The sequence below is a fragment of the Ictalurus furcatus genome, chromosome 2 (assembly GCF_023375685.1).
Source record: "Ictalurus furcatus strain D&B chromosome 2, Billie_1.0, whole genome shotgun sequence".
Taxonomy (NCBI): Eukaryota; Metazoa; Chordata; class Actinopteri; order Siluriformes; family Ictaluridae; genus Ictalurus; species Ictalurus furcatus.
In genome coordinates, this window is record NC_071256.1 from 39748240 (window position 1) to 39766399 (window position 18160).

An 18160-nucleotide genomic window follows, 5' to 3' on the forward strand; every position below is an offset into this window, starting at 1 on the left:
CAGAGAAAGAGAGAGACAGAGAGTTAATAAATAAAGAGAGAGAGAGACAGAGAGAGTTAATAAATAAAGAGAGAGAGACAGAGAGAGAGACAGAGAGAGAGACAGAGAAAGAGAGAGACAGAGAGAGTTAATAAATAAAGAGAGACAGAGAGAGAGACAGAGAGAGAGACAGAGAAAGAGAGAGACAGAGAGAGTTAATAAATAAAGAGAGAGAGACAGAGAGAGAGACAGAGAGAGAGAGACAATAAACAGAGAGAAGTGAAATGAAATGAAATGAAAAGTGAAAATGAAGAAATAGATACTTACATTTAATCTTGTGGTCTGTGAGAGATAATAATGACATTAAATAGAAAAGAGAAATTTATTTCACGTACATGTATAGCTTTATTTTAAGGATTAATTGATCGTTAAAGGAATTATCAGATGGAGTGGTAATGAGTCACGTGATGTGTTTGTGATTAGTGAACGTCAGGTCAGAGAGTTTTATCTCAGTTTTAACGTCACTCACTGGGAAGGTGTCCGAGCTCATTGAAGAACTTATTCTTCATATCAATGAAGTTGTGGGAGTGATGAGAGGGAGGGGGCGGGCCTGGGGCGGAGTCAGACTCATGTTCCGCCTCCCTCCGTACGCGATGCTGTAGACTGACCAATCGCATGGCTGATCAGCTGTGGAGTAAAAACACAACTTTTTAAACACCCTGCAGGTCAGTTCCCCTCCTCACCACTAGAGGGCTCTCACGTCATTACTACATGTTTAATACAGTACTGATATCTGAGCCGTGAGTTCGGGTCAGTAGCCGATCTGATCCTCACCTCCCAAATAAATATTTATCAACTCTAAAGTCAGCATTCAGATCATCACACAGTCCAACCAAACCAGTGTTTCTGACCCACATGGTTCTTGAACTTCTGTGGTTCTCTGTCAGTTCCTGATTAATCTGTATCATGTCTGAGATGTTCTTCATGTGCTGGACATTTAGGTGTTTTACACTCCTCCTTTTTGTCTTCCTCTTGACTCCTGTTTTTTTTTTTTAATTAAGTTTGCATTGTTAATTCTTACTCATGAAGCAGAAGATGTGGAATCATTGCTCTGTTTCTGATCTTTTCCAAACCTTCTGTCCTGTTTTTCATTTCCTTCACTTCCCTTCACTCGTTTATTTGCTCTCTCTCTCTCTCTCTCTCTCTCTCTCTCTCTCTCTCTCTCTCTCTCTCTCTGTCTGTGTGTGTGTGTGTGTGTGATTACTCTGTTGTTCTCTGTGTTTAAATCCTCATCATTAAACCTCTAAACACTAATCCCCTTCCCACCATCCTCTTCTGCTCTAAACCTTAACAGGAGTGTTTAGAGACAGTTTCGACCATCACACACACACACACACACACACACACACACACACATACATACACACACACACCTCCACACACACACACACACGCACTGAGTGTTTTATATAGAGATGCTGAGTGAGAGCTTGTGATCCTCACAGATAAAACATTGGAACTGAGGATTAACTGAAGGACGTAATCTCCAGCCTCCAATCTGTCGTCCTGCCATTTAAACCCAACTCCGTTATTAAATTCCTCTCTGATGTTTCTGATGTTTTACAAACTGTTAGCATGCAGCAGGAAAAGCAACAAACTATTTTAATGATAAATACATAAAATACTAAAAACTAATGACTCACTAAATACAAAAATATCTTAATTATCTACAGTGTTTACACCCCACTGCACTGCTATATCACACCCTTACACTCTAGTCTTATTTTATATTTTATTCTTATTTCATTTATAATGTTAAATTACTTTTAGTAAACCTTCTAACTCTCTGTGCTGCTATAACGTGAATTTCCCTCTGGGATTAATAAAATTATCTATCTATCTATCTATCTATCGATCTATCTGTCTATCTAATCTAATCTATCGATCTATCTATCTATGTGTCTGCCTGTCTGTCTGTCTGTCTATCTATCAGTATGTCTATCTATCTTTATGTCTGTCTGTCTATCTATCTTTATGTCTGTCTGTCTGTGTCTATCTACATATATGTCTGTATGTCTGTCTGTCTTTCTATCTATCTATATGTCTGTCTGTCTCTCTATCTATATGTCTGTCTGTCTGTGTATCTATCTATGTATGTGTCTGTCTGTGTATTTATCTGTGTATATGTCTGTCTGTCTGTCTGTCTATATTTGTTTATGTCTGTCTGTCTATCTATCTATATGTCTGTCTGTCTATCTATCTTTATGTCTATCTATATGTCTGTCTGTCTGTCTATATGCCTGTCTGTCTGTCTGTGTATCTATCTATATGTCTGTCTGTCTATCTATCTGTCTATCTATCTATCTGTCTGTCTGTCTGTCTGTCTATCTATCTGTCTGGCTGTCTGTCTGTCTGTGTCTATATATCTATCTGTCTGTCTGTCTATATGCCTGTCTGTCTGTCTGTGTATCTATCTATATGTCTGTCTGTCTATCTATCTGTCTATCTATCTATCTGTCTGTCTGTCTGTCTGTCTATCTATCTGTCTGGCTGTCTGTCTGTCTGTGTCTATATATCTATCTATCTATCTGTCTGTCTGTCTGTCTATCTATCTGTCTATCTATCTATCTGTCTGTGTGTCTGTCTGTGTGTCTATCTATCTGTCTGTCTGTGTGTCTATATATCTGTATGTCTGTCTGTCTGTCTATCTATATGTCTGTCTGTCTGTCTATCTATCTTTATGTCTGTCTGTCTATCTATATGTCCGTCTGTCTATCTATCTATGTACCTATCTATCTATCTATCTATCTGTCTGTCTGTCTGTCTGTCTGCGCGTCTATCTATCTATATGTCTGTCTGTCTGTCTGTGTTTCTATCTATCTATATGTCTGTCTGTCTGTGTCTATCTATCTATATGTCTGTCTGTCTGTGTGTCTATCTATCTGTCTGTGTGTGTGTCTATCTATCTATCTGTCTGTCTATCTGCCTGTCTATCTATATGTCTGTCTGTCTATCTATCTTTAGGTCTGTCTGTCTATCTATATGTCTGTCTGTCTGTGTGTCTATCTATCTATCTGTCTATCTATCTATCTATCTATCTGTCTGTCTGTCTGTGTGTCTATCTATCTATATGTCTGTCTGTGTGTCTATCTGTCTATCTATCTATCTGTCTGTCTGTGTGTCTATCTATCTATCTGTATGTCTGTGTGTCTGTCTATCTATATGTCTGTCTGTGTGTCTATCTGTCTATCTATCTATCTGTCTGTCTGTGTGTCTATCTATCTATCTGTATGTCTGTGGGTCTATCTATCTATATGTCTGTCTGTGTGTCTATCTGTCTATCTATCTATCTGTCTGTCTGTGTGTCTATCTATCTATCTGTATGTCTGTGTGTCTATCTATCTATATGTCTGTCTGTGTGTCTATCTGTCTATCTATCTATCTGTATGTCTGTGTGTCTATCTATTTATATGTCTGTCTGTGTATCTATCTGTCTGTCTATCTATCTATCTATCTGTCTGTCTGTCTGTCTGTCTATTTATCTGTCTGTCCGTCCATATCTGCTGCCTGACATTACATTATTTCACAATATAGCTTCAGAATATTTTAAATTTTTATTCTCTTCATCTTCATATTATTCTTATATTAACTACATTTATTTAAAGTATTCATTCAGTTATTGTTTTATTTTTTATTGTCACACCCTGAGCTCTCGAAACCCTACAACTCCAACTACACTTCCCATCATCCCCAGCCTGAGTGATCACATGAGCGTATCTGTTCAGAGTCTCTGATCATCCATCAATCACACAGTCAGAATCAGAGGAAGTGGGGATGAGTGAGAGGATTAATCCCAATAATAATCAGTGTGAAGTCTCGCTGCTGCAGTTCCTCACGGCACTGAGATGACCAAGTTTCTCACTAATAAATTCACACTGCACTGATCATGCTGAGAAAGTAATAAACTCTGAATTATAATAAAGTACTAAATAACAATAATATCAGAAAGAACAGTAAAGTCTCAGTAATGAGTTCAGACTCTGGGTAATAATCTCACAAAGCAAACACACTTAACCTTTATTAATTTACATTAATATCAATCACAGATTTATACATTAATAATCACATAGATATTACACTCACCCAGTGATGGAAATAATGAAGATGATGGTCACTCGTCCTCTCTGTAACAGATTTTCACTTCTGTGTTTCACTGAACTGGAGATTTATACACACGGCCCTCAATCCCTAATCCTGATTACTGTCCACCTCATCATCTGTTTATCTCTCTCCTCCTCCCTCTCCCTCTATCTGTCTATCTGAGAATATATATATATATATATATATATATATATATATATATATGTGTGTGTGTGTGTGTGTGTGTGTGTGTGTGTGTATGTATGTATGTATGTATATATATATATATATATATATATATATACATATATATATATATATATATATATATATATATACATATATATATATATATATATATATATATATATATATATATACACACACACACACACATATATATATATATATATTTCTATATTCTGTCACTGTTGTTATTTAGTTCATTACTGTTTGCTCATGTCCAGAAGATGTCGCTATTGAGTCACTTTTCATCTCAGAGCCGTTTGAAGCTTCTCGGCGCTGCATAGAAAGTTAGGATTTGTAACTAAAATAAACTCGAAATAAATACGCAATCCGGAAATCTATAAAAACTTAAAAGAACAGAGAAAGCTTATAAGATAGTTATAAAGTAAATATATGCCTGTGATTAGAAGCGAATGTAGAAAAACCACTTCCGGCTCTGATGCAATCACCCGCCTCGGAATTCTATTGGCAGAACGTGAATCACGTTAACGTGATGGGTGGAGCTTAAGAATGACAGGGCAGCAGGACAGCACGTTTTATTTGAGAAATCCGTTATTCATATAGTTTCTGTTTTTTTATTATTATTAATTCGGTTTATCAGAACTAACTTCGCGTCTTTAAACGGTTCTGTTCTCATTTCCGATTTAAATTGTGCATTAAATCTCGCTACTTTATTAGCTGGGTTAGCTTAGTTAGCCAGAGAGCTACATTAACTACAGGTCACTTTTAGCTAAACGGTTTCAGAGACTCTTATTTCGGTTTTTCTTTATTAATTCTTTATTATTATTTCTGTCTGTTTCGGTTGTAGATAACAGACAGGTAACTGATAAACAGGTATATGTTGGTGTTATGGCAGACAGAAGCTCACACAGTGTCTACAACATCTTTAACTCCATGGAGTTCGGACCTTCTGCTGAAAGTTCAGCTGCTACTGCTGCGGTACCTTTACTACTGCTAAACTATACACTTTATACACTCTTTATACTTTATACACTTATACTTATTACACTTATCATACTTTTACTGTTCATTACTGAGGCGTTATTTCGGTCTTCATTAGTTGGCACGTGACTAAGATAATTAGTGAATTAAGTTCATTAGGAGTCACGTGACAGTCCTGAGTTCTGTACTGCCTGTAATTCTGTTATGTACAAATATAAATTATTCCATTTAAAGTGTAAAATCTGTGCGTTTCGGACACCGTGGAGTTGAGCTTTGGGTTTAGAGCTCAGTGTGTTACTGTTTAAAAAGGGTTAAAGTTGTAAAGTTAAAAAAAAGTGTGTATGAGACAAAAATTAATAATAATAATAATAATAAAACAATGGCGCACGGTGGCTTAGTGGTTAGCACGTTTGCCTCACACCTCCAGGGTCAGGGGTTCGATTCCCACCTGTGTGTGCGGCATTGTTTGCATGTTCTCCCCCTGCTGCGGGGGTTTCCTCCCCCAGCCTAAAGACATGCATGGTAAGTTGATTGGCGTGTCCGTAGTGTATGAATGGGTGTGTGAGTGTGTGTGTGTGATTGTGCCCTGCGATGGATTTTCACCCTGTCCAGGGTGTACCCCACCTTGTGCCCCATGCTCCCTGGGATAGGCTCCAGGTTTCCCCGTGACACTGAAAGGATAAGCGGTATAGAAGATGGATGGATAATAAAACAATAATCAATAACAATAAAAACCTCTGCCTGTATTGGAGGACTCTGGAATAAATCTACAAGCGAAAGCTGTGAAAACAAAAAGGAATAATAATAATAATTCATAAATGAATAAGTAGATAAATAGATATAAATACACTTAATTTTTAGCCTTTCTGAAACTCAAGGTCACTTTACATAGTCGTATTATACCTGCTCTACCATTTAACATAATAAATCTGTTATTTAATAGGTATGCTACGATACTGATTACTGATTTCTTGTCATCATGATCGGCCGATACTGATCCCGATACTGATCCCGATCGTTTAAGCATTATATAAGTGATATGTAAGGTTTCTGTTGACCGTCACTGTTAACCTTTTTCTTTCTTTTTTTTCCTGATAAAGTAATACCACAGATGTTGCCTTGGTTATATTATTTACAGTAATGTTGTAGATTGTTGTTTTAATTGAGAATCAAATAAATAAGCACAACCAATATTCATTTTACAGTGAACATTTTAATAGGTCTTTAAAAACACATGGCAAATGGCAAATTTTTCATTGTTTCTTGAGTGTAATAATTCAACGCTGGTGATCACATGACTGCGGCGCTAAAGTTTAACGTCATCAAATTGCAATCAGTTCATGAGATCGGCCAAATTTAGAGACTACCGATCAAGTCGTAGAATGTGGTTATCAGCTGATACCGCTTGGCGGCCCGTCGATCGGCGCGTCCCTAATTATTTATACAGCATCTTTGTTAGCCCACTTGCTACTGTGGAATTTCATGATTGTCTCATTTTCCAGAAATACCAGTAAAACAGCTCCTGAACATTTCAGTGTTTATCTCCTGTAACACACTGAATTAATCTCCTGAGCTAAATCACAGACCTGTACGACTGAGGTGGAGGAAAGAGACTATAAAGTGTTTCAGGACCAGAATGAAGAAACTGTAAAACATCTCTCTCAGATTAGTGCACTGTTAAAACGGTGTGTTTTACTGGATGAAGAACATTTACATTGTGAGGAAGACGACTTTAATCAGCTGCAGTTTAATCACATGCCCAGGTTTCTGTCTCAGTTTGTGTTTCTGTCTCCGTTAGTCCTGGTTGGAGAGGCACTCTCGCTCTCTTGGCCTGTTTATTGACGGGAAGTTTGTGCACCCGGATAACAGAGAGACTCTCGCAGTTTCTGATTTGAAAGGTGAGAGAGTTTTAACTGTTTCTGCACCTCTCTCACTGTTTCTCCATCTCTGTCTCCTACCTTTTTCTCCTCACGGTGTTTATCTCTCCCTTTTGCTGTTAGGTGAGATATTGTGCAGCATTGTGTGTGCTGATGATGAGGACATTTTGAGCTGCGCAACTTCATCTGCTAAAGGATTTCAAAAGTGGAAGGAGATGAGTGACAGTTGGAGACACAAAGTGCTACTCAGGTACAGACGCAAAGGTCTGCTCAGGTACAGACACAAAGTGGTGCTTAGGTATCTAACATTTTATTCCTCTCACACATTAATTACATGTCTGTACAGCGTGGTTTAATCCTCACACACACACACACACACACGCACACAAATCTGTGCTCACACAAAGGATGTTGTTGCAGGTTAGCGAGCTCACTGCAGAGGTACAGCCAGTGTGTGTGTGAAGTGTGTGATCTGTGTCGGATTCCCGGTTCCGCCCCGGCACTCGTCCGACTGGCTCAGTATTACGCTGGCTGGGCTCAACTCCGACACACACTCCTGCCTGAGTGGAACCCACGAGGTGTGTGTGTGAGTGAATGTGTGTGAGTGAGTGAGTGTGTGTGCGTGTGTGCAAGGACAACTATTTTGTATATTTGCAGAAATATGATTGTTAAGGTGTGTTTTAGGTGTGGTTGCCGTGGTGATGTCAGATGATGTTTTTTTCTACTCCGTTTGGCTGAAGGTTCTTCCAGCTCTTGCTGTAGGTGAGTTCAGTCTGCACATCCCTTTAACACACACACACACACACACCGCTGTTCGCTAGCACTTTACAGCAGCAGAATTTCACTCTGACCTGGAACTGTTTCATAGGTAATGCTGTCATTGTGGTTCCTGGAGTAAAAACTGCTCCTCCCACCCTCCTATTGGCCCAGCTGTTAATGGAGGCGGGACTTCCTGCTGGTGTGCTGAACGTGGTGACCGGCAACGGCTCAGTGGGAGTCCGAGTGGCTCAGAACAACCAGATCAGCTACGTCAGCTACAGTGGGAGCAAACAGGTGTGTGTGTGAGTGTGAGAGAGAGAGAGATTTGTGAACTAACTATATTGGAAATGTAATGAAATTTCACACACACACACACACTGTCCTTGTTCAGGTCTGCGTCATTCATGTACTGACTGAGAGAAGTGTACTGAATGTATAAAATCTGTGTTTCAGGATGGAGAGCTGTTGATGAAACAGATGGCTGGGCGGGGCATACCTGTCTCTCTCTCCCTGTCTGTCTGCTCTGTGTGTCCATTCATCATATTTGAGACTGCAGATGTGGACAGCGCTGTAGATGGACTGATGGACACTGCTTTCAAAAACTGTACTGAGGTACAAGAGTTATTCTGCTTTACAAACTGTCTCTCTCTCTCTCTCTGTCTGTCTCATTCTGTCTGTCTCTCTGTCCCATTCTCTGTATGTCTCTACGTCTCATTCTCTGTCTGTCTCTCTCATTCTCTCTCTCTCTCTGCCTGTCTAATTCTCTGTCTATCTCTCTCTCTCATTCTCTCTCTCTCTCTTGCTCTGTCTGTCTCATTCTCTGTCTGTCTCTCTGTCTGTCTATCTGTCTGTCTCTCTCTCTGTCTATCTCTCTGTCTCATTCTCTCTCTCTGTCTGTCTCATTCTCTGTCTGTCTCTCTGTCCCATTCTCTGTCTGTCTCTCCATCTCATTCTCTGTCTGTCTCTTTCTCTCATTCTCTCTGTCTCTCTCATTCTCTGTCTGCCTCTCTCTCTTTCTCTGTCTGTCTCTCTCATGCTTTCTGTCTCTCTCTTTCTGTCTCTCTCTCATTCTTTGTCTTTCTCTCTCTTTCTTTCTGTCTGTCTCCTTATCTTTTCAGTCACCAGGTTAAACGTTCTCGCTCTCTCTGTCTCTCTCTCTCTCTCTCTCTCTCCCTCTCTCTCTCAGTGGCGGTGGGTGGTGTGTGTGCAGGAGTCGGTGTATGATGCCGTGGTGGAGAAGCTGAAGTTCAGGATGGCTGGAATGAAGTGTGTTGGTGTGAGTGATGAGTGTGAGAGAGGGCGAGTGGACGCTGCAGTGCAGGAGGCAGAACAGCAGGGGGCGACGGTGAGTCACTGGGACTCAGGGAGGCCTGTTCTGTTCCCTTACACACACACACACTCTGACTGATTGTCTGTGACCTGGTTTCAGATCCATCAAAGGAAAAGGCACATTCAGTTAGCAGATCATTACATTTAAAAATAGACATAAAGATCTGTTTTCACACACACACTCTCACTCACACTCACTCTTACTCACACACACACTCACTCACACTCACTCACTCACACCCACTCACTCACACTCTCACACACGCTCTCACACACGCTCTCACACACACTCTCACACACACTCTCACACACACTCTCACTCACTCTCTCACACACACACTCACACTCTCTCACACACACACTCACTCACACACACCCACTCACACACCCACTCACACACCCACTCACACACCCACTCACACACCCACTCACACACACTCTCACACACACTCACTCACTCTCTCACACACCCACTCACTCACACTCAGACACACTCACAAAGACATTTGTGTTGTTTATGCAAACAGTCTCTGTTCTGAAAATAAAAATCAGGTGTAAATGTCTTTGTACTGAAGGTTTGAGACACTAACACTAGCGATTACAGAAAGAGTTTAGTTTAGAGCTTCAGCGTCTGCTAACTGGTTACTATGGCAACTTCTAATCTAAGGGTGTTTGTATGTGTTGTAGTTGATCCAGTCTCGTCCTCCACCCTCATCTGGATGTGTGTATCCCCCCACAGTGGTGTGTAACGTGGCTCCCTCCTGCTCCGCAGTGGTGTCTCCTCCGCCTGGCCCCGTCGTGCCCCTGCTATCCTTCAGGAGCGCTGCAGAGGGCGTGGCTTTGGGTAAAACCACCTCATCTTCATCACCTCACTCTGTAAAGTTCGCAGTGTGTGAGACAGTGATTTATTATAATAATAAGATAAGATGTACCTTATCTGCTGTAGGGGAAATTCAGATTGATACAGCAGCACAAGTAGGATGAGTAACATCAAAGAAAGAAAAAATAATTTCCAGAAATAATAGAAACAATAAAGCACATCTATGTGTATGTACGTATGCTAGAGTTCTATTTGTATATGTGCCTAATAATAATAATAACAAAGTTTTATTTATTTAGCACCTTTCTTATACCTGTGGTAGCTTAAATATACTTACCATCAGACTCAGTGCACTTTTATTATTTAGTGTTTTTATTGTGTTGTATCAGTGGAATATAACAGAAGCTCTCAATGTTAAAAGGAAACTACAGACCTCATGGTCGAGTTGCTTCCATCTGGACTGAAGATCTGACATTGGCTTTGGAGACGGCAAAGAGGTAAAAAAAAGTGTGTGTGAGTGCGTGTGTTCGTGTTCATTTCAAACATCAGAATGAAGAAAAAGTCTGATCTCTGTGACTTTAACCGTGGTGTGGTTGTTGGTACCAGATGGGCTGGTGTGAATCTTTCAGAAACTGCTGATCTCGTGGGATTTTCACACACAACAGTCTCTATAGAGTACACAGAATGGTGCAATAACATTGAGTGTCAGTTCTGTGGGTGGAAACGGCTTGTTGATCAGAGAAATCACAGGAAAATGGCCTGACTGGTTCAAGCTGCCAGCACAGATATAGTAACTCATATAATCACTCTTTACAATCGTGGTGAACAGAAAAGCATCTCGGAGCACACAAAACATCAAACCTTGAGGGGGATGGGTTAGAGAAGACCACATCAGGTTCTTCTCCTGTCAGCTAATGACAGGAATCTGAGGCGATCATGGGCATAGACTCACCCAAACTGTACAGCTGAAGGCTGGAAAAAGACCAGGAGATTTTTATTCTAATTTTCAACTGTCCAGTTTGGGAGTCTGTGCCCAGGATCGCATCAGATTCCTGTTCTTAAGACTGTGTGAGTGAAAATCCAGCAGTTTCTGAAATACCCAACCAGCCCATCTGGTACCAACAACCACGCCATGGTTAAAGTCACACTTTAGAGATCAGACTTTTTCTTTGTTCTGATGTTTGATGTGAACATTAACTGAAGCTGTTGACCTGAATCTGCAGGATCTTATGCATTGTGCTGCTGCCACATGAATGGCTGATTAGATAACTGCATGAATGTGCAGGTGTACAGGTGTTCCTAATAAAGTGGACAGTGAGCGTATATAAAGTGTGTTTCAGTCACTGCTGATTTCCGCTCACTCCTGATGCTTGAATGTCTCGTGGTTATTTGCTTTATTCGTGTATGCTGCGGCTGTTGGGAGAGTCGCTTGTGAGCATTTGCAGGCTTTAGTGATAATGTAGTCCTTGTAACTCCGCCCCTTTTGTGTTTTATATTTTGGTTACAGGTCCATATTGTATAACACGAGTGATTTTTGCATTTTGAAAGTTTCATTATTACTTAAAAATGCATGAAGAACAGACCTGTTTACATACTGCTGTCTTCTTATTCCCATCATTCTTATTATTTTAACCATAAGTATTACTGTGCGTGTGTGCGTATGTATGTGTGTGTGTGTGTGTGTGTGTGTGTGTGTGTGTGTGTAGTCTGTGTGTGGGTTTGGTGTGTGTGAACACTCACTCTGTGACAGATCCTTCTCTCCCGCAGTCTGGACGGAGAGAAAGTGGAACCTGCACTGACGGAGGTCGAGAGGTAAAGACCATTGTTTTTTTTTATTTTGAACACCAGAGGAATGAACTACTAAACACCAAACACTGTAAACACTGTAATACAAATGCTTTAGTATTTGTAAATACTAAACACTTTTTTAAGCATGCTATTTAAGTCTGTTTGAGCTCATTATTATTTTGAAAGAACAGAAAGTTCCACAGATCCGATCAATAAATGTTCAACTGTTCCAGACTTTTAAAAGCTTTTTTTTAATTTTGACTCTACTTTGTGTTAATGTTTTTATAACTATTGATGTATTTTATATATACATCATTTGTTTGTGCAGGTGATGGATGATAAATGTTAACGTGTCTGTAATTTCAGTTTCTAAAGACTCAACAATTTTTACAATATTACGATTTTTTAATGAGTTTGTATTTATTTTAATTAGTCTTTTAAAGGTAGCATTAGTCTTGCCACGTATGTATTTGATTTATAGTATTATTTTTAATTGTTATAAGAATTATAGAATTAGCTAATAATTTCTGTGTTTGTGTAAAATTATAATGTGTTTTTTTTTTTTTTTAAATTTTTTTTATTTTAAATACTGGCTCGTTTTCATGAAGGATGCCAATAATAGACAGTAGTGAGATAACAGCCTGACTGTCCTGGTTGTTGTATTGTAGGGTCTGTATCAGTTCCTGAGTGCATCCGTGACTCCGGCCCGCTCTGAACCCGTCTCTGTGGACTACACCAGATTTGGTGCTGCAGCATCCAGATTCCTGGTTCCAGAAGGTTCTAATTCGTCCAGGTGTATAAACGTGTAAACACTGTAAAACTGCTTATTACACTGAAATATCATCAACACCAAAAACAATACCTCTCTCTCTCTCTCTCTCTCTCTCTCTCTCTCTCTCTCTCTCTCTCTCTCAGTGTCTCTCGCTCCTGCAGTCACCTGGTAGGGGGGAAGGTGTGTAAAGCTGATTCGGGCTGCAGTAGGGCAGTGCAGGCTCCAGGGGGCACTGTTTTGGCTCAGTGTCCTGATGGTGGCAGGAAAGATGTCCGTAACGCAGTGGAAGCCGCACTGAAGGCCCAGCCGGGGTACAAGTTCAGGAACACACTTCAGTCTATGACACAGAGCAGATACGCAGGATATTAAACTGAATGTTACGTGACTGGTGTCGTTTTGATGGCAGATGGATGAAGAAAAGTCCGGCAGCTCGAGCTCTCGCCCTCTACTCCCTCGCTGACAGTCTGGACAAAAGAAGGCAGGACATGGCTGCGTCAATCCACAATCAGACCGGTCTCTCTATGGAGGAGGCAGCTCAGGAAGTGGAGCTTAGCATCACCAGGCTTTCTGATTGGGCCGCACTGTGTGATAAGCAGAATGGACACGTGCCAGTAAGAGACATGTTTTCATCCGTTGCACTCCGTTAAAATTCCGATTCTCTACTGTATTTATGTGTCATTTTTCTTCACAGCTCCTCCCTCACACTGGCTCCGCCCTCTCGACCCCAGAGGCTTTAGGAGTTGTGGGTGTGGTCCTGCCTGATACCAAGCCTCTTCTCTCCATGGTGTCCGTTCTGGGGGCAACTGTTTCCGTGGGCAACGCCGTCGTCATGGTGCCAAGCGAGAAGTTTCCTCTTCCAGCTCTCGATTTCATCTCGGTGATTTTACATTCCAACTAAACACTTAATTTGGGTGTGAACAGATTGTTCTCTCTGTTTCACACCCATTTTAGAATAAAACAACACAGACACAGGAATGTTTTATAGTTATTTATAAATCTGCTCGTCTGTGTTCACTACATACAATTCCAGTTCTAGCAGCAGTCCATTACATTTAAACCATTATTGCAGTCAAGTTCAGCAGCCAATACATTTTTCATCAATATAACTTTAGACCTAAAATATGAACGCTTGTGCGATGAAGATGAAGAAAATGAGGCAGTTTCATCAGCTGCACCTGTAACGGGAATGTACAAATCAACGAGCAGCAGTCAGTGAGTGTGGCTTCTTCAGGATCAGTTTCCATTCGTGGAGCAAAAATAAACAAAATATTTGTTCGTATTGTGTCTGAAGTGTCAGTTACTCCATATTAATGTCTTGTTTATAAAACTGTTGTATAAAAGCGGTCTCGGTCTGCGGCCTCGAGCCTACAGCTGAATCGCAGCCGTGCCGATATTCAGTACAACAGCACGCTCGTGCGATGTTGCTTAATTGTATTTTTTTAATGTATGTTTATTAGTGGTGTATTTTAGTTATATATTTAATGATGAAGATGGAAAAGCTGCTGTTAGACTTTGATTAGAAGTAAACAGGTTTGTGTTTTGATGTTTGTCTTCACAGGTTCTCCAGGCATGTGATGTTCCTGCGGGTGTGGTCAGTGTCATCAGTGGTGGAAAGGATCAGCTGACCCAGGCCTTGGCCAATCACAATGAGATCCAGGCCATATGGTACTGGGGCAGCGCGGAGGTCAGTCTGATTCTGTGCTGTTTATTGGTCGGCTTTCTGTGCAGTTACGTCCTGAAGCTTCATAAAAGACCTGCGTAAAACTTTTATATAAAACGTAAAGAGCAAAATGGCTTTATTCATATAAAATCTACTTCTGCACTTTAACATACATTCAGAACATTCATAAAGTTTATTTAAATGTTTTACTTTTCACACTGTGATTTACAGACTTCAGTAGAGCAGGAAAGTGCCTCTTCGTCTCTTCTCAGTGCCTCGTCTCTTCTCAGGGTTTTTGTCACTTTAGGAAAAAGGAAACACTGAAGAGAAAAACTGACATTCATTACTTACAGAGAGAGAACTGAAAAAACCCAAACAGAACAGATGCAGGTGTTATGACAGGGCTGTGTGTTATAATGTGTAGTAAAGAGTGAGTAAATAATACAGGCAGTAGAGAATAATAGTGAATATGATGTGTGGTCTGTCCATGTGCACTGGTGAAATGTTTGTGGTGTTTATTATAAAATTATGTGTGTGTGTGTACAGGGCCGTCAGTTTCTGCAGCACTGTAGTCCTCTGAAGCGTCTGTGGTTGCACTGTGAGGAAGAGGAGGATGAAGATGGAAGAAAATTCTGGACCAAGCCGAGTTTCTCAATGCAGGAGGAGATGTGGAGAGAGTGTGTGGTGTGGAAGAGTGTGTGGATCCCCACCGCTTAGACAGACAGATAGACAGACACACACGCACACAAGCAGAGTCAGAGAGAAACGAGAGGTGTGTGTTTACTGTTAATGAATATTTAGAATGACTAAATAAAATAAATATATTCTAGTTTTAATAAATATATTATAATAAACATCGCGGTTTATTAAATCAGAGTTTTCTCACTGAGAGTTTGGAAGGTTGAGTTCTGGGTTTTATATAAATCACACAGAGAAAAAGAACTGATTCAGCTTTTTGAGGAGAAAATGAACAAGTGAAAGTTCTTTTTCCAGTAAGCCTTGTTGCAAAACTCTGTCTCGTTTCTGGCCATAAATTTATAAAAGCTCTCGTTTATCACATGGGAACTTTTATCATGTGATTTGCACATCAGACATTCCAGGATAAAAATGAACACTCAGGAACACATCAGTACTTGAATAATTAAGTCATTAGTAATATTTTAGGCTGAAAAGCAGCATAACTGTGGACCTGAGACTAAAGAAAAAGCTTTAACTCTCCATTTAATATAATTGGTGCAAATGAATTACTAATTCATGTAATATAATTTCTACCAGACTTTCTATATTACATTATTTCATCTTCTGTAACGTTTAAGTTTGAATAACCCTAATCCTAGTGTGTGTGTGTGTGTGTGTGTGTGTGTGATTGTGCCTTGTGAGGGGTTGGTACCCTGTCCAGGGTGTCCCCACCTTGTGCCCTGAGTTCCCTGGGACCGGCTCCAGGCTCCTCGCGACCCTGTGTAAGATAAACGCTACAGAAAATGGATGGATTACAGAATCGGCCAGACTCAGATTTCAGTGTTCATGATTACTGCTGTAGATTTTTCCCAGAACTTTATCATCACCGTCTGATTCTGATGCACAGAAACAGTTTTGAGAGGAAATTAAAAAGTTTCTCCACAGCTTTTATTAAGTGCATAGATTTTATAATTGAAACTAATTTACATCGTATTTAACCTGCTAAATCTGTGAGAATACTGAGAACGCTGCAAAGTTCTAATAATGTCATTCTACTTCATCATTAAGTAATTCATTTCCATTAAACCTTCTGTGACATTCTTTTCCCAGTTTGTGTGAGTAATGTAAGATTTTTTTTTTGATTGAACGCAGAGATCACACACACACACACACCATGCCTGAATCTAAAGACTTGCCCCCAAATTTGTGGTCCAACTTCACAAATAGCTGCAGGCATCAGAGAAGCTTTTCCACTTAAATAGTCTTTGAGCCAGAGAGTTTGTGATACTCAGGATGTGAGAACTGAAATATGCGGTGCAGTGTTGAATCACAACAGCGAAAACCTTTCTCCTCAGGTGAGGGTCACGTCCCAAATCAAACTCTGCCCGACAGCAGTACACCAGGGTGTCTAAACTATTTAGGGGTCCTGTGAGATTATTACACACAGTGGGAAAAGACACAGCACCACTCACAGTACAAACTCTTCTTCCTTGAAATGTAGATTTTAAATGATTGTTAATATTACAGGTCTAGAAGCACAGTTAAAATTTAGAGACTACATTGTTTACCCTTTAGGAGTTAAGTCTTTAATCAAATTTGTGTTAAAGGAGGAAAACAGTTCTTTACATTTAAAACATGATTTCAGTCTTGTCTTAACTGGTGTCAGATTTCAATTCCCATTAACACAATCGTTACTATTTTCATAATAAATGTAGTGTTAAAAGGAGATTTCTAAAATTAAATGAAATCAAATAAAACAATTATTTGGTTGTTTTCCTGTTCCTTTTTACATATGTTAAAATAATAAACACTGAGGCTGACACTGAACTGCTGAATCACTGAACTGCTGAATCACTGTGACACGGCAAAATTTTACTGTCTCACTTAAGAGTCTCTGAAAAAAGCTGACTTCAGTGACAATTTTTTTATCACAGATATGAAATGAAATTAATTATGAAAAAAATCTATTCCTCTTTTAAAGCTGAGAAACATTGAATGTACATTACACTGTCTGTAAAGGTTTTCAGTCCTAACTCAGTGAGAATGTGTGTTTAAAGCTCTGACATTTTCTACCCAAAAACTAAAATCTTGCACAAGTGTTTGGTGAATTTGTGTTTGTTTGACATTCACAAAACTTTATCTCTTAAATTTAACCGACACTTTTAGTCCAAAATTAAAGCTCAGCATCATCTAGCCATTTTTCTCTGATGTCTTGAAGTTGCTTGGAATCCATGTTTAAAAAGTACAGAGTTAAAATGGATTGGAGAATTAAGTATTGTGAGTGAACTGCAGTTAAATTACATTATAAAGGTCATGTCTCAGTTTTCTGCTGCTGTAAGCAACTGTTGGTTTGTAAATTGCTTCTCTTTGTGATTTGCGTTAGAGGGAAGACATTATGAAACAGTGTTGTGTGATACGCAGTCAGGAGGTAAACAGGAAAAACAGGATACGCTGAGTCACAGTGACACAGCACCTTTTCTACTCAGGTGATATTCCAACTGAAGCTTCATACATTCAAATGCTTCATCACACATTATGACATGATTTTTATCTTCAGAATGAATTTAACCACAAATAGTTATTTTATCGGATAAAATTATATACTGAATTTAACTGTTTTAAACTGGCTCATGGAAAAGGGATATGTTATTATTTTGTCATGCAATATACAATTTATATATATAGTTATATATATGTGTGTGTGTGTGTGTATATATATATTTATATAATATATTCTACAGTGGGTTACACAATCAGAACAAAAGTAAATGAAAAAGTAAAGATTATATTTATGGCATTTGGCAGGTTAGATACACAACATGAAGAATTGTAGCTATTGGGAAGTGTGTGTGTGTGTGTGTGCGTGTGCACGGGCGCAAGATTTAATTTGTAATAGTTTATGTGAACTCTAATCTGGACATGTAAAGTTTGATCTTATCTGTTTCTCTGTAAACTGGGCCAGAGATCATTCCCTGATAGCAGATGATGGATGAAGGACAGAGTCCACAGAGAAGGTTAATGATTAAAACTGAATGTTTGTGAGGTTCTTATGGACCATGTGGAAAATCATGTGAGACTCTATAATGGATTAATAATAAACTTTGCATGTTGTTTAATCCTAATAGTGAATTGTGGTGTGTATAATTATTAAAGTATCAGTGTTTAGATCA

At 39.5% G+C, this 18160-nt stretch overlaps 2 protein-coding genes across 3 annotated transcripts in view; one reads left to right on the forward strand and one right to left on the reverse strand.

Annotated features, from left to right (window-relative positions):
* The window catches only part of syt5a (synaptotagmin Va), a 10978-nt gene extending 6692 nt beyond the window's left edge, over positions 1 to 4286 (reverse strand). The window contains exons 1-2 of the mRNA XM_053619604.1: positions 4123 to 4286; positions 509 to 666 (exon numbers count right to left, since the gene is read on the reverse strand). Coding sequence (XP_053475579.1) covers positions 509 to 656 — 148 coding nt within the window. The 5' untranslated portion in view covers positions 657 to 666; positions 4123 to 4286. The remainder of the gene's footprint in view (positions 1 to 508; positions 667 to 4122) is intronic.
* Positions 4287 to 4602: 316 nt separating this feature from the next.
* On the forward strand, positions 4603 to 18112 carry aldh16a1 (aldehyde dehydrogenase 16 family, member A1). 2 transcript variants are annotated; one of them, XR_008385185.1, is made up of 18 exons: positions 4603 to 5304; positions 7106 to 7205; positions 7308 to 7434; positions 7605 to 7762; positions 7869 to 7946; positions 8053 to 8237; positions 8397 to 8555; positions 9130 to 9288; positions 9960 to 10116; positions 10514 to 10589; positions 11799 to 11904; positions 12549 to 12673; positions 12796 to 12963; positions 13059 to 13263; positions 13344 to 13529; positions 14211 to 14336; positions 14859 to 15084; positions 15693 to 18112. XR_008385185.1 is itself a non-coding variant. In XM_053619617.1 (17 exons), the coding sequence occupies exons 1-17, from the start codon at positions 5215 to 5217 to the stop codon at positions 15027 to 15029; spliced, it is 2376 nt and encodes a 791-aa protein (XP_053475592.1). In that variant the 5' UTR covers positions 4603 to 5214; the 3' UTR covers positions 15030 to 18112. The 2 variants fall into 2 exon arrangements, 1 of the variants encoding a protein (XP_053475592.1); XM_053619617.1 differs by having other exon boundaries at positions 14859 to 18112.
* The last annotated feature ends 48 nt before the right edge of the window (positions 18113 to 18160 follow it).

Coding starts and splice junctions, on each gene's coding strand:
- aldh16a1 (XM_053619617.1), top strand. CDS start 5,215: ATGGCAGACAGAAGCTCACACAGTGTCTACAACATCTTTAACTCCATG. Junction 5,305..7,105: donor GTTCAGCTGCTACTGCTGCG/GTACCTTTACTA, acceptor TGTCTCCGTTAG/TCCTGGTTGGAGAGGCACTC. Junction 8,238..8,396: donor GCTACAGTGGGAGCAAACAG/GTGTGTGTGTGA, acceptor TCTGTGTTTCAG/GATGGAGAGCTGTTGATGAA.